Source organism: Pongo abelii, chromosome 20 (assembly GCF_028885655.2).
Source record: "Pongo abelii isolate AG06213 chromosome 20, NHGRI_mPonAbe1-v2.0_pri, whole genome shotgun sequence".
NCBI lineage: Eukaryota > Metazoa > Chordata > Mammalia > Primates > Hominidae > Pongo > Pongo abelii.
In genome coordinates, this window is record NC_072005.2 from 39,073,346 (window position 1) to 39,094,740 (window position 21,395).

General features: G+C 55.7%; 1 protein-coding gene across 3 annotated transcripts in view; it reads left to right on the forward strand.

Annotated features, from left to right (window-relative positions):
* The window catches only part of CHST8 (carbohydrate sulfotransferase 8), a 153,151-nt gene extending 132,986 nt beyond the window's left edge, over positions 1 to 20,165 (forward strand). For all 3 annotated transcript variants that reach the window (XM_054538851.2, XM_024238421.3, XM_024238422.3), the window contains 2 exons: positions 18,067 to 18,104; positions 18,613 to 20,165. In XM_054538851.2, the coding sequence (XP_054394826.1) occupies positions 18,067 to 18,104; positions 18,613 to 19,719 (1,145 nt within the window). In that variant the 3' untranslated portion in view covers positions 19,720 to 20,165. The remainder of the gene's footprint in view (positions 1 to 18,066; positions 18,105 to 18,612) is intronic.
* The last annotated feature ends 1,230 nt before the right edge of the window (positions 20,166 to 21,395 follow it).

Consider the following 21,395-nt stretch of genomic DNA (forward strand, 5'->3'; position numbering starts at 1 on the left):
CCCAACATCCCCCACCAACCACCCACCATCCCCCCACCACCCACCATCCTCCTACCATCCCCCTCCATCCCCCACCGTCCCCCATCTCCTCACCACCCACCTGCCATCCCCTAACCATCCCCCACCAACCTCACACTATCCCACCTCTGTTCCCCCACCACCCCCCACCAACCTCCCACCATCCCCCCACCACCCTCCATCCCCCAACATCCCCCACCAACCACCCACCATCCCCCCACCACCCACCATCCTCCTACCATCCCCCTCCATCCCCCACCATCCCCCATCTCCTCACCACCCACCTGCCATCCCCCCACCATCCCCCACCAACCACCCACCATCCCCACACCACCCACACACCATCCTCCTACCATCCCAACACCACCCACCCACCATCCCCCACCAACCTCCCACCATCCCCCCACTAACCACCCACCATCCCCCCACCACCCACCATCCTCCTACCATTACCCCTCCATCCCCCACCATCCCCCATCCCCCACCAACCTCCCACCATCCCCACACCAACCACCCACCATCCTCCTACCTTCCCCCCTCCATCCCCCACCATCCCCCCACCATCCCCCAACAACCTCCCACCATCCCCCACCATCCCCCCACCACCCACCATCCCCCCACCATCCACCCTCCTCCTACCATCCCCCCTCCATCCCCCCACCATCCCCCTATCTCCTCACCATCCCCTCTCCACCCCCCACCATCCCCTAACAACCTCCCACCATCCCCACACCATCCCCCACCATCCATATACCATCCCCACACCATCTCCCCACTACCCTCTGTGTACCATCCTACCTGCCATCAGTGTGCCCCCCGTGTGCATCTCCCCATCATCAGTGCATCACATCTGATATGGAAGACACCCTTGTGTGGTACAAACCCCCTCCTCACTCACACTTGGCAGTCAAGTGTGCCATGAGCCGGGCCTGGGGCCTCATACCTGCTAATGGACTGCTTTATCCCCACACCTGGCATCCCCAAGTCACCCTGGTCCATGACCTCTTATGAGCAAACTGTCCTTGCTACAGCACTCTAGGCTGCGGGGTTCTTCCGAGAACACATTTATCTCTAGAAGAAGCACACCAGGCAGGATAAGGGACTGTTCTGCTGGGATCAGGGGACCTTGCCGTGCATCTTAACCCTATGCCTGCTCTCGTCCCCTTTCCCTCTGCTTTTGGTTTGATCCAAGGACACGATCGACTTTACCAAAGAGGAGGCTCATCCTCTCCCAGACTTCCAACCAGGACGGAGCTTTAGCTGGACTGGTGGGAACAGTCCAGGGTGCTGTGTGGCAGCCCCGAGTGTTTGCCCACCTGCACGCCAGCTCCAGCCTCTGCCACATCTCACAGGGACAACTGTCCCAGATGTCAGAGGCAGGAGTGACAGCCTTTCAGATAGACCAGCTAAGAACAGAGCCGGGAGAGCAAGGCTACCAGTTTCCTCCTGAGCCCAGGCTGGGGTCTACGCAAATCTGTTGTGGATGTGAACCCTGAGGTTGATTGCAGAGGATGTGAACCTCTGAGATCCTGCTCTGCAGGGCCAGGTCTTGATGGAAAAGGATCCCTTTCTGCTGAGCACCTGAGTGAGAGATGCCGGCCCAGGGGCACCTGTCTGCAGCCTGATCCTCCTTCTTCCAAGCAGCTCAGCTCTGCAGAACCACCCTAGCCTGGCCCATCCTTGAGTCTCTCACTTGCTGATGCAGCAGGGCTAAAGGCTGGAAATGACATTCTCAGGATGCCCACCACCTATGTACCCCCCAGGGGCTCAGGATGGTGCCTTCCTGTGGACTTCTGGATTTCCAAAATCCCTGCTGTCTGCAACCACAGATTTTCACAGAAGCCTCTGGCACTGGAAACCTTCTGATGCCCCTGTCAAAGCTCCTACCGCCTGACACACCTGTGCTGTGCTCACCCTGCTACATACTCCCTGTTACACAGCAGCCCTTCGTTGTGTAATCAACTCCCAGACAAACAGAAAACATGCTAGCAGCTGTTGTAAGCATTCCCCATGTGATTTATTGCCATCATCACCATATTTTGTTTGGAGCTGTAATCCTCCAGACATAAATCAAGTCATTAGAAGGAATGACGTTTAATCCTGTAGAAGATGCTGTGGTGGGCTGAGCAGCAGTGAATCACCTCTCACTGTGAATCACCTCTCACCCTGCTAGTGAATCATTCATTCTAGAAAACACAGCCCTCCACACACCTACGTGGCCCGCTCCTCATCCCCACCACGCACAGGCGTTAAAGACGGAAGGCACAAGCCAGGCTTCTTTGTTTCCTGGAATAGCACTTTTCACAACTGCAAAGAGGTTCCCAAAACACATGCCCGGTGCTCCAGACTGGAGCCTTAATTCCTCCGGAAATGCACGCAGCCTGGGGGGGCTGCCTCCGTGTCCGTGGTGGGCTGTCTTCGTCCCAAGAGCAGCTGCGCTGGTTGGACTTCAAAGGAAGCAGGAAAACAGCTCAGATGTCTTCTTTAGCTCTCCTTTCACGGTGACCCCAGCCGCCCTACTAACAGCCATTACATGGTAGCACATTCCGTTTGCAAAGCCGGCGGGTCTAATTGCAGGGCCTTTGGTGGAGATGTGCAGGCAGGGGCTAAGCAGAGACTTTGAGGCCTTGAAAGGGGAATTCAGGGACCTCAGGCACTGTCTTCCAGGAGCCCAGTAAGCTCCTCCACCCCCACCCAGGCAAACACCGGCTTCCAGTTCCCTGCAAATGGCGCCTCTTGGAGCAAGCAGACACCCCCAAAATGCTGGAGAGCGAAGAACGGGAAGGGGGTTGGGTCTTGGCTGATGGATTGCCTTAGAAGACTTCATGTTATTGAATAACGTGAATACTGTGAATACTCCAAGTATGCATGAAGATCTTGAAAATCACAACTATTTCCAGTGTTTACATCTACTTAATATTCTTGTGCTCAGAGCTAACGAGGCTGGCATTAGGCGGTGACGTGGGCCTGTTTGAAGGATGCTGGAAGTCGCGGGGCTGGGTTGCGTGGTGTGTGTCTGGGCTGCCTCCCAAACTGAGGTATGTGGCCCAGATCTGGCTAATGGACAGTTTCACCCAAGCTCTGTCCTGTTTCCAGCTGAGAGCTGCTACCTGCAGGTGCTACTCGAGTCTGTCTCTGGTTCACCATAAGCCAAGGTTGGGTCTTCTCCCCCAAGGGCTCCTCCATTCCCTGAGACCTCCCTGTCTGGGGGTCCTGGCAGCATGCTGTGGGGGGAGTCCTCCAGACATTTCCCTCACCCTCACCCCTCATACCCCTGACTCACCAAACCCTTTAGCCCTCTGGCTTTGTTGTTCTGCAAAATCCAACATTTCCTTTTCCTACCCCCGCCCAACCTTCCTAAGTTCAGATGTCCCCACTCCTCACCTCCATCATAAGGTAAGAACCTGAATTTGTTTTCCCACTTCCTTTTGGGCCTCACTCTTCTCCAAGTTCCCCAGTCACCTCCAGAATGACTTCTGAACATGCAGCCCTCGGGAGTCTCTCCGCCCTCCCCACTTTCCCCAACCCTGCAGTCAGCACCCCAGGGCTCTGGAGGCTGTACAGGTATGAGATGCAAAGGGCCTGTGGTTTAGGTGTGAGTGTGGTGTGGGGGTGTGGAGCCAGCCCCATCTGGCATGGCTGTGAGGGAGCAGTGGAAGACAGGCTGTCTGTGCTCCCATGATGGTCTGGGGCCCCCCTGGCCAGCCCACATGGCCCTGTAGGGGCTCCTGCTGCTACAGGGTGCTGGGCTGGGCAGAGGAAGAGCTGGCCATTCGGGATGGGCGCAGTGGCTCATGCCTGTAATCCCAGCACTTTGGGAGGCCCAGGCAGGTGGATTGCTTGAGCCCATGAGTTCAAGACCAGCCTGGGCAACATGGTGAAACCCCGTCTCTACTGAAAACACAAAAATTAGCCAGGCATCGTGGCGCACGCCTGCTACTCTGGAGGCTGAAGCATGAGAATCGCTTGAACCTGGAGGTGGAGGTTGCAGTGAGCCAAAACCATGCCACTGCATTCCAGCCTGGGCAACAGAGTGAGACTCGGTCTCAGAAAAAGAAAAAAAAAGCTGGCCGTTCAGAAGGGAGCAGAAAGGGGCTCTTGGACAGGTATCCAGGGGAGGTGATGTCCCCACAGCCAGCCACTGACAAGCCCAAGATTGGCATCCATACTCAGGTTTGGTGTCTTTTTTTAAGAGATGGGATCTCACTATGTTGCCCAGACTCAACATGGGAGCTCAAACTCCTGGGCTTAAGCAATCCTCCTGCCCCAGCCTCCCTAGTAGCTGGGATTCCATATGTGCACCACCACGCCAGTATTATGCTCAAGTTTGACCCCTCAAAGAAGCTGGTGTAATCCTCAGGCCAGAGCCTTCCAGAGCTGCTTTTGCCCTAGCCCTTGGCTGTACCTGACTCCAGGTTCAAGGCCCCACCCTGGGAGATTCACCCCGGCTCTGAAATGTAGACTGCAGCTATCCAGACCCTCGGCAGGGAAGAGCCGGACTGACGGCCAGAGCCCCTGAGTGCTCGAGGCAGTCCCTGGACTTGTCCTTGCAATCTATGAATTGCCAGAGTCTCTGTTCTGTTCTGGTGGTGTGGGGCCGGGGGTGGGGCGGGGGGCCGGCACACAGGATGACCCCTCATCTGCAGCTGCCCCTCAGTGTTCCCTGAGATGCCGGAGAGAAGACACTGGAGATGTCGGTGTAGGGGTGGGGGTGGGCCTGGAACTGTAGCTGCCCATTCACTGTGCTTGAGTCAGGGCCGTCACCCAGACTCCAGGACCCCTGTGGGTACAGTCAGTGACCATCAGTGCTCAGCTATCTGGGAGCTCTTCCAAGGATCAGAGCACCCATCCCTGAGCCCCTAGGTAGCCCTTTTCAGTCTGGAGCCCCACTCTCCCCAGGGTGTCTGCAGTGCCCCCCTCAGGCCAGAGCGGCCTGCAGCGGGGGGCACTACAAAGAAGCATCACTTAAGACAGATTCAATTTTGTGGCTCTTTAGGGTATCACAACAACAGCTGTGACAGGCTTGACAGCTCCAGGCCAGCTCAGTAATTGACGTGGCAGCCAGAACAATGCATCCCAAGGCCAGCTGGAGCTGGACCGATCATTATCTTGCAGCTGGGCCACCGTGGTAATGAGGCTGCCCTCCTGGCTGCCCGACTCCATTCCAGGGTGAAGAAGGATGTGCTGCCCACGTCTGCCCCTGGAGGGCCTGTCTCAGGGCTGGGCCAGTGGGTAGGGGGCACTTTTCCTGTAAACAGGCATGTGTTAGCGCATTCTTGCACTGCTATAAATAAATACCTGAGACTGGGCAATTTATAACGAAAAGAGGTTTCATTGGCTCATGGCTCTGCAGGCTGGACAGGAAGTGTGGCCCCAGCATCCACTCGGTTTCTGGGGGTGTGGGGGGCTCAAAGAGCTTTTACTCATGGCAGCAGGCAAGCGAGAGTGTGCGTGTCACTTGGTGAAAGCAGGAACAATGGGTGAGACTTGGGGGCAGCCGGTGCCACACTTTACAACAACCAGATCTCATGAGAATTCATTCACTATTACAGGGATGGCACCAAGCCATGAAGGATCCCTCCATGAGCCAAACACCCCCCACCAGGACCCACCCCCAACACTAGGGATCACACTTCAACATGAGATTTGGGCGGGGACAAATGTCCAAACTACATCAAGACAACCCATTTATGGGGCCACCCCAGCCTCGGGCTCCAGCCTGACTCACTTGCTTCTATTTGCTGGTAACCCCACAATGGGAATTCACCATTATTTAGACCACATGAGGTGCCTTCCTGCAGAGCTGGCTGGAGAGTGGCCACCACATGCCATGTCAGCCAGACAAGAGGAGGCATTGACATCCATCCCGTTTGACCCACCAGGCGTGGTGCTGTGTGGCCACGGCTGCTCAGAGCCCAGGGTGGGATCCCAGTGGGCCCAGAGAAGGGCAGCCTCCAGGCCCAGGCCCGCTGCCTCTACCCCTCTTACCTGAGAAGTGCTGGTATCATGCCTCCACTGGCCCAGAAGAGCCACAGGTGGCTAAATGAGCTCCCACAGGCACGTCTGCCCCCGCACCTCTGACCAGCCACCCCTGATCCCCTAATTCCCTCTCCTCCAACTGCCCTCTGGATGTCTGCACTTGGGAAACCTGTAGTCAGGTCTCCTCAAAGTCAACAGGGATCTGTCCTCCTGTGCAGGGAATAGCATCAGCATTCACCACTGCTAAAGTCAGAAGCCAGCGTCTCCCTCTGCAGTCAGCCAGTCCCAGGTCCTGCTGATGTAGTGGCGAGTTCAGGCCAACTTGTCCTGGCCCCCAAGGGCCCAGCCCCACGTGACATCAGTAGTTTGAAATCTGCCATGATGGGATTTCAGACCACGGAAATCAGCAAACGCTGCAAACCAGGCTGCTCCCCGCTCCCACCCCATCACCCAGAGAGCCAGGTGTTCAACATTTCCCAGCACACCCCCATCTCCTGAAATGTTCTTCAACTCTCCCTCCACTGTTTCATCATTCCCCGGGTCCAGGCCTCAAGAGTCTTCTGCCTGGATAGTGACAGCAGTCCCCTGACCAACCTTTCTCTGTGTCTTTGACTCCATCCCAGAACGGTCCTTAAATTCAAAATAACTCCACACCCTAAAGCTCTTTGAGACTCTCCTGGGCCTTAGGAGGTAAGGTCTAGTGCCTTTGCATGGCTGTAAAGCCTCTTTCTTGCCGGCCAGCCATCATGGGTGCCCTTTCTTCCATCCCTCCCTCCCTCCCACCCTCTCTCCCTCTCTCTCTCTCTCTTTCTTTCTTTCTCTTTCTTTCTTTCCCTTTCCTCCCCTCCCTCCCTCCCTCCCTTCCTTCCTTCCCTCCTTCCTTCCTTCCTCCCTTCCTCCCTTCTTCCTTCCTTTCTCTTTTCTTTTCTTTTCTTTTGAGACAGGGTCTCACTCTGTCACTCAGGCTGGAGTGCAGTGGTGCAATCTTAGCTCACTGCAGCCTCTAACGCTTGGACTCAACTGATCCTCCCACCTTAGCCTTCTGAGCAGCTGGGACTACAGGTGCCCATCACTGTGCCCAGCCTAATTTTTTCATTTTTTTAGAGATGGGGTCTCACTATGTTGTCCAGGCTGGTCTCAAACTTCTGGCCTCAAGTAATCCATCCGTCTTGGCCTCCCAAGCACTGGGATTAAAGGTGTAAACCACTGTACCTGGCCCTGCCTTTTCTTGACACCCTTCAGGCTCTGGACCCATCCCTTCATCCCAGGAGCCTTGCTTTCATGGTGGAAGGCCATGAAGCTCTGCCAGAAATGTCCTCATTACCCTCAGGTGCCAATTTATTGTCACGATCTTCAGGAGCTGTCACCTGCAACACTGAGCTAGCTAACATGTCAACTGTCCCACATTGCCTGCAATGTCCTCCATGGCTGCCATCACACATGGAGTTGCTGGCCAGTGCCTCTCCTCCTTGCTAGACTGGAAGCTCCATGAGGGCAGGGGCCACACTGTCCCATTCCTGGTTAAGACACTGTCATCAGTACCTAAGATGCTACTGGCCCATATAGGTGCTCCCTCAGTGTGAAGTGAATGGATACATGGTGGCAGATGGCAGGACTGTTCCGCGTGGTGTGCTGCAAAGTGGAGGCCAGCCAGTTGGTCTTTCTGTCAACATCCCACATGGGAAGCAGAGACAGGGCAAGCCAGGGAGTGACACAGGATTGTGAGATAGGGCCACGCAGTTCGTTCTTTCTCATTTGCAGCAGCATCCACTAGCTCTGGCTTGTTCTTCCAGGCCCACGTGTGTTGAAGGAAGACATGCAGCCAGGCACGGTGGCTCATGCCTGTAATCCCACCACTTTGGGAGGCTGATGCAGGAGGATCGCTTGAGGCCAGGAGTTGCTGGGCAACATAGTGAGACCTTGCCTCTATGATTTTTTTTTTTTTTTTTTGAGACAGAGTCTCACTCTGTCGTCCAGGCTGGAGTGCAGTGGCACAATCTCAGCTCACCGCAACCTCCATCTCCCAGGTTCAAGCAAGTCTCATGCCTCAGCCTCCTGAGTAGCTGGGATTACAGGTCTCCACCACCACACTGGCTAAGTTTTGTATTTACTTAGTGGAGACGAGATGTCATCATGTTGGCCAGGCTGGTCTTGAACTGCTGACCTCAGGTGATACACCCTCCTCAGCCTCCCAAAGTGCTGGGATTACAGGCATGAGCCAGCATGCCTGGTCAAAATATACATACATATATATTTTTTTTTCATTAGCTGGGCTTGGCGGTGCACACCTGTAGTCCCAGCTACTTGGGAGGCTGAAGTGGGAGGATCACTTGAGCCCAGGAGTTCAGGGTTATAGTGAGCCATGACCACGGCACTCCAGCATGGGCAACAGAGTGAGACACTGTCTCAAAAAAGAAAGGAAGGAAGCAAGTGGGGGAGGGAGAGAGAGAAAGGATACATAAAGGAAAGAAGAGGCATGATCTGCTGTAAGTCATGTGCTGTGGACTCCTAGAAACCATACAGGGATGTGCACACAACCACACACTCCCCACCCAGGGCATGCTACATCACACATACAGGAAGCAGGCACCTGTGCAGCACAAATGTGTGCTGTGGTGCGTTTCCTCAGCATGCCTGGTGTGACTGACCATAGGACATGCACACCTGATCCCATGTGACATGCACACGTCTAAGGGTGATGCAGTGGGTGGCGCGGGTGTGCTGGGGTCACACACACCCTGAACACTGTAGAGGTCACTGCGGGCTCTGACTAAGGGATTCTGAGAAGCAGGAGCTGAGGATCCCTCCCTGTAGACAGGCAGGGCACCAGCTCAGGACTCCCCTTCCCAACCCACTCAGTGATGGGCAGATGGGTAGATGTGGTGCAGGCAGGACAGCTGTTGGGCTTGTAGACTGGCTAACCGGCTGACTGGCTGACTGACAGGCAGCTCTGATGCTCGACTCTCTGACAGCTCCAAGGGAATTCACGGCCAAGGCTGAGCTGACAGGAACCACCCAGTTGAATCGTGGATCCTAATCACGAAGGCGAGGGAACAGAATCACTAAACAAAACAAGTGCGGTCAGAGCCGTCAGGCGCTCATCTGCCCGAGACAGGAAGATGCTGGCTCTGCTCCTCTGCGGATGCACCCCAGCGTCGCTGCGCTAGGGGCAGGAGCTGGGCTGCGGGAGATTCAGCCCCTGCAAAGGGAACCAGGTGATCAGCATGCCAGGAGCAGCTGGCTTTCAACCAGTGGGCTCGGGCTCTGCCTGGCTTCGTGCCCCATTTCGTGTGCACATTTGTGGATTTGCAAGATGAATATGTTTGGCACATTTTACCAATAAATTTTTAGCCCGTTTTACCAATGAAACAGGTTCAGCAAGGTCAAGGCACTTGTCCAAGGTCACACAGTAGTGGGTGTGTGCGCTCTTAGTTTTCTCTTTTTTTTTTGAGACGGAGCCTTGCTCTGTCGCCCACGCTGGAGTGCAGTGGCACGATCTCGGCTCACTGCAACCTCTAACCTCCACCTCCCGGGTTCAAGTGATTCTCCTGCCTCAGCCTCCAGAGTAGCTGAGATTACAGGCGCCCACCATCATGCCTGGCTAATTTTTGTATTTTTAGTATAGACAGGGTTTCACCATGTTGGCCAAGGTCCTGACCTCAGATGATCTGCCTGCCTCAGTCTCCCAAAGTGCTGGAATTACAGGTGTGAGCCACCGTGCCTGGCTTGTCTTCTAATTTTTGATGTGCTAAGCCTGCATTAAAAACTACAACTCCACGTGGACCCTCCAGGGTGGTCCTCCGCGTGGTCCTCTGAGGGAGGGAGTAAGCCTTTGCTGTGGTCTGAGTTGACTGTGACTGAGTTTGATCATCTCAGAGCCTAGAGGAAGAAGCCCCCCACCCCGAGGCCGAAGCCGGAGGACAGAGGCCAATGCATGACCAGTCCGATGCAGCTCTCCGGCGTGTCTGGCCTGACTGCTGCCTCCCCTCGAGGTCCACACTCTGACCACAGAGCTGTCATCAGGGCCCAGGAACAGCCAGCACCTGTGCCAGGGCAGCCCTGCCACCTGGAACCCCACGTACCTGTCCCGTGTCCTAGGGAAGCAGGTGGCCGTGACTGTGACAGAGGCTGGTCTCCAGGCTGTGCCCTGGGGACCCAGCAGAGAATGTAAGAAGTTGGATTTTCCCATGAACACAGGTGAGAATTGAAGCCCTTGTGTGAGGCTGTTTTCCGGGCGAATTCTGTGCCCAGGAGTCCAGGCTGCCCGCTCATTGCTGCATGTGTTGAAACTTCAGTTTTGCATCTAATTTGCATATGAAGAGCCTGCCCCAGATGGAGGATGCAGTTCACAATGAGGCAGTCAGAGGCCCATGGGGACAATGTGCCCCTCAGCCCTGGGCCAGCAGAGACCTCACAAGGGCAGAGCCTGAACCGGTGGGAGAGGAGCCAGAGAAGGTGTGGCCCAGTCCCAAAGCAGGCCCCCGCCTGGCGTACTGTGGATGGCCCCGGCCTGGCATACTGTGGATGGCCCCGGCCTGGTGTACTGTGGATGGTGAAAGGAGCTGGCAGAGCCAGGCTTCATGGCCACCCAGCCAGGGCTGGGGGTGGACAGACTCCTCCAGTGGGATTGCCCCCGTCTACATCTAGCCAGGGGGCTGGCACCTGCTGCCCAGATGCGCGGGCCCTTCCCAGCTGGGAGGCTCCAGCCAGAACCCTGGGCCCAGCTTCTGGGAAGCCCCATACCCTTCCTCCTGTCCGAGGCCAGCTCTCAGTCCAGAAAGCACCAGCCTTTCCGCAGGCATTGATGGGCATAGTGCCAGAATGACACAGACGGACACGACACAGGCCCTGCCCCTAACACACTGAGAACCAACAACCCTTCACTACCGATCAGCAAGCGACCTAAACCAGCAGACGAGCTATTTCTTCACCTCCTTCAGGCTATCCTGCCCTGTCTTCAGAACATCCAGCTGGGCGTGGTGGCTCACGGCTGTAATTCCAGCACTTTGCGAGGCCGAAGTGGGAGGATCATTTGAGCCCAGGAGTTCAAGACTGCTGTGAGCCAGGATTATGCCACTGCACTCCAGCCTGGGTGACTGAGCAAGACCTTGTCTCTTCAAACAACAAACAAAAAAACACTCTTAAAGCTCCGTGAGATCACATGAATCCCTGTCTGTACTGAGTCAAATTGGGTGCCCGCCCCACCCTCAAAAAATGCTCGATCCCAGCTCCCTGTGCTTGTAAACTGTGACCTTGTAGGGTCTTTGCAGATGTAATCAAGTTGAGGCCACTAGAGTGGGCCCTTTTTAAAAACATTTTATTTCCATAGGTTTCTGGGGAACAGGTGGTGTTTGGTTACATGAGTAAGTTCTTTAGTTAGTGGTGATTGGTGAGATTTTGATGTACCCATAGCTGGAGCAGTGCACACTGCACACAATTTATAGTTTTTTATCCTTCACCCGCTTCCCACCCTTTCTCCGAGTTCCCAAAATCCACTGTATCATTCCTATGCCTTCGCATCCTCATAGCTCAGCTCCCATTTATGAATGAGAACATACAATGTTTGCTTTTCCATTCCTGAGTTATTTCACTTAGAATAATAGTCTCCAGTCTCACCCAGGTGGCTGCGAATGCCATTAATTCATTCCTTTTTATGGCTAAGTACTATTCCATCACATATATGTATATATATATATATATATATCAGAGTTTCTTTATCCACTCGTTGATTGATGGGCATTTGGGTTGGTTGAGTGGGCCCTATTTTAATATGACTGGTGTCCTTAGAAGAAGAGGAGAAGAGACACACGTGTGCAACAGCCGTGTGAAGACGAAGCAGAGATTGATCTTCTGTTGTTGCAAGCCAAGGAACGCCTGGGCTGTTGAAAGCTGGAAGAGTTGAGGAAGCATCAATCCCCACCCAAGAGGCAGTGGAAGGAATGTGGCCCTGCCGGCACCTTCATTTTGGACATCTAGCCTTTGGAACTGTGAGAGAACACATTTTTGTCATTTTAAGCCCCCCAGTTTGGGATACTTTGTTACAGCAGCTGCAGGAACAAACCAAGGCACCTCCCATGATGGTTAATTATATACGTCACCTTGCCTAGGCCGTGGTGCCGCAGGGTTTAGACAAACGCCAGTCTTTGTGTCTGTGTGTGTGTGTGTGTGTGTGTGTGTGAGACAGAGAGAGAGAGACAGAGAGAGAGAGAGAGACGGAGTCTCACTCTGTTGCCAGGTTAGAGTGCAGTGGCGCGATCTCGGCTCACTGCAGCCTCCACCTCCTGGGTTTAAGCAATTCTCCTGCCTCAGCCTTTTGAGTAACTGGGATTACGGGCACACGCCACCATGCCCAGCTAATTTTTATGTTTTTAGTAGAGATGGGGTTTCACCATGTTGGCCAGGATGGTCTTGATCTCTTGTGGTCTCGCGATCCACCCGCCTTAGCCTCCAAAGTGCTGGGATTACAGGTGTAAGCCACCGCGCCTGGCCGGGGATGCATTTTTTTAGATGTGATTTGCTATAAAATGTGTAGCCTTTGAGTAGAGGAAGTGACCTTCCACAATGTGGGTGGGCTTCATCCAATTAGTTGTAGGCCTGAAGAGAAAAGAGTGAAGCTCCCCAAGTAGGAGGGAGTCTCGGACTGCCTTCCCATGCAAGCTGCAGCACCAGGTCTTCCCTGGGTCTCCAGCCTGCTGGCAGATTTTAGACTGCCAGCCCCCAGAATCACATAAGCCAGTTTCTTAAAATCAACCCCCCTCGCTCTCTCCTCCCTCTCTCTCTCCCCCCCTTCCTTCTCCTCTCCTTTCCTCCTTCTCTCCTCTCCCTATCTCGCTTCCCTGTCTCCTTCTCCCCTCCTACCCCTCTACCTCTCCCTTCCCTCTCTCTTTCTCTCCGTCTCTTTCCCGCCTCCATGTATATCACCTGTGGGCTCTCTGTCTCTCTGATAACCCTAACTAGCACGCGCCCCCCACCCCCATTCAGAACCCTCCATACTTCCCATGGAGTGGAGCCTGGCATTTCCCTCGGGCCTCTCTCCCCCGAACCGCCCACCTTCTCTCCTGCCAGCACCCTGCACTTGGGGCAGGCCATCTGTAGCTCAGCACTGCACCGTGAGGTCAGGTGCGTGACCAGCCATGGGGCTGCCCCAGGGCTTAGAGGCCTTTCTTGTGTGCACCTTAGGTGTGGGAGCCACTTCTTCCTAATGGGGGCGTGGAAGCAGCAGGGCAGAGGCCGGCAGCCTGGGCTGTCCGGGACAACAGTGTTCATCCCACCAGATGTCACTGTAAGGAGTCCAGGTGGAGCCGAAGCTCAGAATCCGGGTACTGCACGTGCGGAGGACCAAGATGCAGTCGGGACCTTGCCTTCAGGGAACTCCCCGCCCCCAGTCGGGCCAGCCTGAGTCAAGAGAAGCAGCCAAAAGCCCTGGAGGCTCCCTGGCCTGTTGGGCAATGGAAGTGGACATGGAGTGGACAGCGCCAATGGGTGTGGGGCAACCTGCCAGCAGACTCAGCCACCAGAAGCCCCAGGCACATGGAAACGCGGCCACACAAACGGCTCCACCAGGAAATCCCAAAAGACCAAGAAGCACGACTGAAACTCCACCACAGACAGGGACCTGGGACTGGCATGGCCGCTCCTGCCCTCCTTCCCCAGTTCTCTCCCATGCCTGTCCCTCTGCAGATTTGACTCCTTAAGGACTGTCGCAGTGATGGGAGTGGCGGGACCCTCCCATCATCGCCCATCAGGGCTCGGGGCTGGGACATGAGCAGCCAATGCAGCCATCACTCTCCCAAGAGTTTATCTGGGGCTGGGGGAGGCCAAGGGCTCATTTGAGGCACTTGGGTCCTGTCCTCACCTGTCAGTGCTGCCTGTCTACAGGGCCTGACCAAAAGGCTGCTCCCCAGTTACCACCCTCCATGGCTCCTGGGCAGCGGGGATTGGGGCTTTTGTGTGGCACCCTGCAGGTCTTCCTCCTGTGAGCCTAGAGAGGAGCGGGCAAGAGACTCTTCTCCTTGGGCATGCTGGTATAGCACCCTCCCCAACTCTGCCCCAAACCCAGGCCTGATGACTAAGAAACTGGTCTCACACACTCATCAGCCTCTGCCTCTCCTCAATCAGGAGGCTTTTCAGCTAAACGCTGAGAACTTCAGCCAGTGAAGAGTTCACACCATGGAACACATTTGGCAGTGCCCATAACTCATGCCTTGTTTATTCTCACCGATGCTGTTATCATAGCACATGTGTTCCAGCCACTCCACGCATGTCATCTGTCCAGAAAGAGAAAGTGCTTGTTTATTTCTTACTGTGAGGGGGAATGGAGCTCTCTTACAGACTGTGAATGTTATATTGAGAGGAGAAGAGAGGTAACTCAAGACACCGAAAGTGGGGTGTGCGTGGTTGGTCTTGGATTCTGTCGCAGGGGTGGAGGTGGGGAGGCAGGGAAGGTGCGTGGCAGCATTGGTGGCGTTGGATGGAAGAGGAGGTGGGTTGTGGCTGGAGTTGCTCTGCAAGGCCACTGATGTTATCTAGATTGTACGTTTTATTTGGGGGCTGGAGAGGGGCTGGAGGTGGTTATACTGAGGCCAAAACTCCTTCCCACCCATAAGTGCCCCCCATGGCACTGGTACCACTGACCCCTGGTGGCAAACCTTCCTCATCCTCGTGAGCCCTTAGCTGTCCTTCCCTGAGTGCTCATGGAGCTGTCCAGGGTCCTGACGTGCAGCCCACTTGGGGATGTGCAGACCCCTGCCCCAGGATACCTAAAGTTTCTCCTGGTTTTCACTTGCCCAGAGCCAGCAGTGGTCTTTGCTTCAGCCTTTATCTGACTGGTGCATGGAAGAGCAGTTTTCTTCCTAGTGGGGACGCTAGGCTCATGGCAAAGGGGAGGTCCCTTTAGATTTCCTTCATTATGTTTCTTCTTTATTCGAAAGTGAACTTGTAGCCAGGTATGGTGGCTCGCACCTATAATTCCAGCCCTTTGGGAGGCCGAGGCAGGAGGATTGCTTGAGACCAGGTGTTTGAGACCAGCCTGGGCAACATAGCAAGACCCCATCTCTATTTCTAAAATAAATGTAATTTTTTTTCTTTTTCTTTATTTTATTTTATTTTTTTTGACACAAGTCTCACTCTGTTGCTCAGGCTGTAGTGCAGTGGTGTGATCTCAGCTCACTGCAATCTCTGCCTCCTGGGTTCAAGTAATTTTCATGTCTCAGCCTACTGAGTAGCTGGGATAACAGGCATGCACTACCACACCCAGCTAATTTTTCTGTATTTTAAGTAGAGATGGGGTTTCACTATATTGGCGAGGCTAGTCTCAAACTCCTGGACTCAAGTGATCAGCCCACCTCAGCCTCCCAAGTGCTGGGATGACAGGCATGAGCCACCGTGCCCAGCAGTAAATTTTCAAAAATGTTAAAGTGAGCTTGTGGGGATAGGTCTAATCTTTGCCCGATAAGCTGCCATAAGTCTAAGGGTTGGGAATAGCTTATGGCAAACTCAGGCTCTACTTAAGATGTTACTGATCTCTCTTATTCTCTACAAGGCAATTTTTCCTTTCAAAGGAGGAAGTTGCAGGCAGGTTGGCTTTATGGACACATGTAAACAGGAAATCAGGAGACTTGCCCAGCCCCAGGCTTTGTCTAGAGGGAACTATTCCTCTAGTTCATGCCAAGGGCTCTAGCTCAGCGAGCATTAGAGTGAGACAGCCCCAGAAGCTTAGGCTCAGAGTCCAGAGGTCCAGGAGACAGTGTCCCCCTGTCCAGTCCTCACAGGTAAAATGGAACAAGACCACAGCCCACTGCCCTCCGAGGCCGTGGGGACAGTGCCAGTGGGAGGTCATGGCCTTAGGGGCTGCAACCTCAACAAGCACATGGCCTTTCATCTTCCCCCTGACTGGCAGGATCCCTTTTGGAAGTGGCTTCTCAGCCCCACTCTTGGCCAAATCTGGCATGACTCATTTGCTCCAGAAAAGGAATATATAAGCACCGTCACACCTTGACGAGATGACAGGAGTGACAAGCAGAGTGATTTCCCATATCTGAGACTCTGAGGAGGAGAGGTGGTTTAGCAAAGCCAGCTGCCATAACCAGAAGAAAATAATTAAGGAAATCTGGCAGAGTAGAGGAAAACCAAGTGGTGCAGCAGGTCCCTTCTAGTGAAGGGAGCTGTCATCATCGGCTGTGGGAGAGAAAGGAGCTCTGGAAACTCATGCTGGGACAGCTGCAGTAATGATGGGATGGGGAAGAGGAGGGGGTGGCTCTCAAGGAGGGAAATAGACTCTGGGGATGGCGAGGGGTGGCAATGAACAGCTCGATTCTAAAGACTCCTTTCTCAGGCCAGGCACCTGCTACTTACACCCCATACCCTGAGTGGTGCAGCCAGGTCTACTTGGAGCTTCCCCTCAGTCTCCAGGGAAGAGTCTAGAAGGCCTGTTTCAAAGATCCCCCACATGCACGCATGTGCACATAAGCTTGGGAGTGCCCAGGAAGATGTGGACGCTCTGCCCTTGCCCAGGGGAGAGCATACCCTTGTTCCAAGCCCAAAGGGACAAGCGGAAGAAAGATGAAATTTGTCCCAGTTCTGCCTGCATTTCTGCCTCTCTTGGGACTTGATGAAGGTTCAGGCAAGCTCAGGGAATTCAGGCTGTCCATCCCAGGGCTGACCTTGCATCCCCTTCCTGACCTGCTAATGACTGAAGGAGATGTGCAGGCACAGCCTCAGCCTTAGACTGTCTGGGGCATGGCAGTGGCTGAGTCTGTAAAACTGGAACCCATGGAGAAATCCACAGAATCTCTGGCTCAGGGAAGACCTGGATATCCCTTCCCCAGCTGGGCTCCTGCCACTGGACCTCTGCCCAGGACATGGAGACAGCCAGGAAAGTGGTGGGACACTGGAACCCCCCTCCCGCAGGCAGCAGCCAGGATTTGCTCAGGTGTGGTCGGGCACAGTGCCCTGGCACACCAGCCAGAAGATCCAGCTCTCTCCTTAAGGGATAGCTGGCTCTGATGGTGACCATGGCTTTTGGCAGAGCCTCAGGACGAAAATGTCCACCCACATGGTACCAGAACAGAAAGAGCCCCTGATTCCTCGGTGGCCAGGTAGGGACTGGGGAAGGAGGCTCCAGCTTCTAAATAGATTCCGCCCAAAGGGAATCTCCTTGTCCTCCTGCGACTTTCCCCCAAAGCAGACCAAACAAGGTATGACACAGAATATTCTGCTCTGGCCAAAGGTTCACCTCACCAGAGCTTGTTTCTTAGGTGACCCCAGCCCAGGCATGGGCCTCCTTGGTGGGCAGAGGGGGCATTCCAGAGCATGGCCATTGATGCACTGGTCTCTCTCTGTCTTCCTGAGGTCATCAGTAAGTTAACGCTGGACAATTACCCTCTACCTGGGTGCTGCTTAGGGCTTTGGGGGAGACCAGGGCGAGCAAGATATGCTCAGCTCACCCCAGAACTCCAGAGCCAGCCGAGAAGGCCAGGATCACAAAGCAAATGCCCAGGTTAGGGAACTTCCTGGAGCAAGAGGAGAAGAAGCATGTTCCATTCCTAGGCCTGGTGTGTGGAAAGGTGTGGGTGTGAATATGTCATATTCCAAGCATGGAGAATCCATAGTGGCCAGAACTGGGGCACGGCTGATGGGGTGTGGAGAGAGGGTGGATCGAGCTTTCTGAAGGGTCCTTTCCCTGTGACTTAATGACATGGTGGGGTGCAGGAGGAGGCCTGTGAGAGTCCTGGCTGCTCCACAGGGCAGGTGTGTGGGTACACCTGGGCACACCTGGGCAGGGTGCCTTTCCAGACCTTGTAGGTCACATCAGGAGGCAGGCGTGATGCAAAGAAGAGAGACTCAGCTGCGAGCCAGTGGGACCACATGTTTGCTGCGTCCCCATTTTCTACATGGGTAGGGGATGGAGGGGCTCCAGCACTGAGCCATGCCCTAAGCTGCCTTTCCCTAGAGCTTACCCCAAGATCCATCCAGCCTGGATGTCCACAGCCAGCAGCCCATAAGCAGTTCCCTGGGAGCCACGTGGCAGATCCGCTGCTAATACTGTCCTCTCCTCTGTTTGCTTTTCAGGAATAAAGTTCAACATCAGGCCAAGGCAGCCCCACCAGGTAAGTTCTGAGAGTCAGATAAATCTCAGTGCACACAGCTCCTGGGAAACTGGGGAGGGCTGGGAAGAAAATTAGGAGCTCACGTTGAATCCATTCTTGGAAAGAAAAATGTGTCCAGCCTTTCCCAGGAGCCTTGAGAACAAAGCCCAGGGCTCTGAACCCATGAATTTCTCTTCCCTGTTAGAAGGCTTCTTTGCACGGTGCTAATAGAGGCCGTAAATCTGAGCCTGCCTGCAGGCCACCTATTCCCGCCACCCTCGCCCAGCCCAGGTTCCTGGGAGGACCTCGCCATCTTGTGGCCGAAATGACACTTGCACCTCAGCGGGAGGGAGGCCTTTGGGTGCCGGGCCAGGGCTCAGACCGGAGGGGTCTCACCTACAGGGTCAGCCTGTCTCCCTCACCTGAGAGGGATAGGAACCCCAGCCGTGGTGATGAGAGTCTGACCTGTGTGGCCCTCAGTGCCCAGCTGTCCTTTCTACTCAGATAACCACTTCTCTTCTTGCCCCAGGACCTCCCACCAGGCGGCTCCCAGGATGGTGACTTGAAGGAACCCACAGAGAGGGTCACTCGGGACTTATCCAGTGGGGCCCCGAGGGGCCGCAACCTGCCAGCGCCTGACCAGCCTCAACCCCCGCTGCAGAGGGGGACTCGTCTGCGGCTCCGCCAGCGCCGTCGCCGTCTGCTCATCAAGAAAATGCCAGCTGCGGCGACCATCCCGGCCAACAGCTCAGACGCGCCCTTCATCCGGCCGGGACCCGGGACGCTGGATGGCCGCTGGGTCAGCCTGCACCGGAGCCAGCAGGAGCGCAAGCGGGTGATGCAGGAGGCCTGCACCAAGTACCGGGCGAGCAGCAGCCGCCGGGCCGTCACGCCCCGCCACGTGTCTCGTATCTTCGTGGAGGACCGTCACCGCGTGCTTTACTGCGAGGTGCCCAAGGCCGGCTGCTCCAATTGGAAGCGGGTGCTCATGGTGCTGGCTGGCCTGGCCTCGTCCACTGCTGACATCCAGCACAACACCGTCCACTATGGCAGCGCCCTCAAGCGCCTGGACACCTTCGACCGCCAGGGTATCTTGCACCGTCTCAGCACCTACACCAAGATGCTCTTTGTCCGCGAGCCCTTCGAGAGGCTGGTGTCCGCCTTCCGAGACAAGTTCGAGCACCCCAACAGCTACTATCACCCGGTCTTTGGCAAGGCCATCCTGGCCCGGTACCGCGCCAATGCCTCTCGGGAGGCCCTGCGGACGGGCTCTGGGGTGCGTTTTCCCGAGTTCGTCCAGTACCTGCTGGACGTGCACCGGCCCGTGGGGATGGACATTCACTGGGACCATGTCAGCCGGCTCTGCAGCCCCTGCCTCATCGACTACGATTTCGTAGGCAAGTTCGAGAGCATGGAGGACGATGCCAACTTCTTCCTGAGCCTCATCCGCGCGCCGCGGAACCTGACCTTCCCCCGGTTCAAGGACCGGCACTCGCAGGAGGCGCGGACCACAGCGAGGATCGCCCACCAGTACTTCGCCCAACTCTCGGCCCTGCAACGGCAGCGCACCTACGACTTCTACTACATGGATTACCTGATGTTCAACTACTCCAAGCCCTTTGCAGATCTGTACTGAGGGGCGCCGCAGCTGACCGGGGCCGCCCTGCCCCGGTCACTCACCTGTGCTCCCGGGCATCCTCCTGTCCCTGGCTCCTCATCCCGGGAGCAACAGGGCTCTGAGGACGTGAGAAGCCACCGCTGTGGGAGGCAGCAGGCCCTGGGTGGGGGGCAGAGGCGCCCAGCCTTGGATGGGGACCCCAGGCCCTGGCGTGTACCTGTTTCCTCATTCCTTGGCTGAGGGAGAGGCTGAGAACTGGGCAGACACCCCGGGAGCTCAGCCAACAGTTTCGATGAGCAGGGAAGTCTGAGGCCCAGAGGATGGGGGCCCCAGCAGTAAGGGATGTCCCGCACTCCCTTAGCCATTGCCTTGGACCAAACCACGTGGTTTGCAGCTTTTCTACGAGCCAGGGGGGAGGTTTCCTTGGATTAAGGTTCCAAATAAAGCACATGGTTTCCAGAGCAGCGTTGTGTACTCTGTGGTGGTGTGGGAGCACGTGGACCCTGGGCTGGGCTTTCTGGGGCTCTTTCTGCCTTCCCGGGGCAGCTTGAGCCAGCTGCTGCAGGCCCCACTGCAGAGAAGTCCAGTTCAGGAGCAGCTTCCTGGGAGGAGAGCACAGAGGACCCAGCGGCTCTCAGCCAGGACCTGCAGGGGTCTGAGGCTAGGTCCCAGTCAACTGGGGTGCTTCTGTCTCAGTCCTGGCACATTAATCCTGAAAGGAAAAGATAGGCCTGTTCCTATGGGGGCCTCCTGGGGTGTCTTCTTATCAGTGCACCTTGCAGGGGCCTCTGGGGACTGCAGAGCAGTGACCAGCCCTCCAGGCAAGCTGCCAATCAGGGCTGAGGCCAGGGCCAGGGGGCACGGGGCATGCATCTCAGTGGGTGTGGTGCTCCCAGTAGGAAGCAAGGCTGTCCCTGGCTTTCTGCACCTCTGAGCCAAGCAGGACTCTGGCCTGAGGCTGTCATCTGCAGACACTCACCCTGATCCCTGGCCCCACTCACCTGACAAAACCGCCTCAGGGCTGTCAGGATGCATATGCTCTGGAGGAGGAGAGGAGAAGCCATAGAGGAAACTTCTCCAAAAGCATACACATTCACACCAGAGAGGGCTCCAGAAGTGTCAGCAGCCAATGTGGTTCTGGGAAGGTCTGGGAGGAGGTGTTTGTTGGAGTGTTGAGTGTGGGCATGAGTGCGGCTGCATTTGGGTTTTGTTTGTGATGGGAAGGGCTGCCTGACTCTGGAGTCTCTGCCCTCTGTCAGCCTGTCTGCAGGAGCCTCTGTATGCCCTCCTGGGTCGTTCTGTGGGTTGCTCTGTGGGCCCTCCCAGGAGGCTGTCCTCCATCTGTCCCCACTTGCTAGGGGAGATGCTGCTGATTCTCCACGTGGAGGTGCCACTGGATCCCTGGGTGGACCCCCGGGTGGAGGCCCTGCTGATTCCCAGGTGGAGAAACTGCCGGATCCCCAGGTGGAGAAACTGCTGGATCCCCAGGTGGAGGAACTGCTGGATCCCCAGGTAGAGGAACTGCTGGCTCCCCAGGTAGAGGAACTGCTGGATCCCCAGGTGGAGGAAATACTTATCCCCAGGTGGAGGAAATACTTATCCCCAGGTGGAGGAACTGCCGGAACCCCAGGTGGAGGAACTGCTGGATCCCCAGGTGGAGGAACTGCTGATCCCCAGGTGGAGCAGCTGCTGAT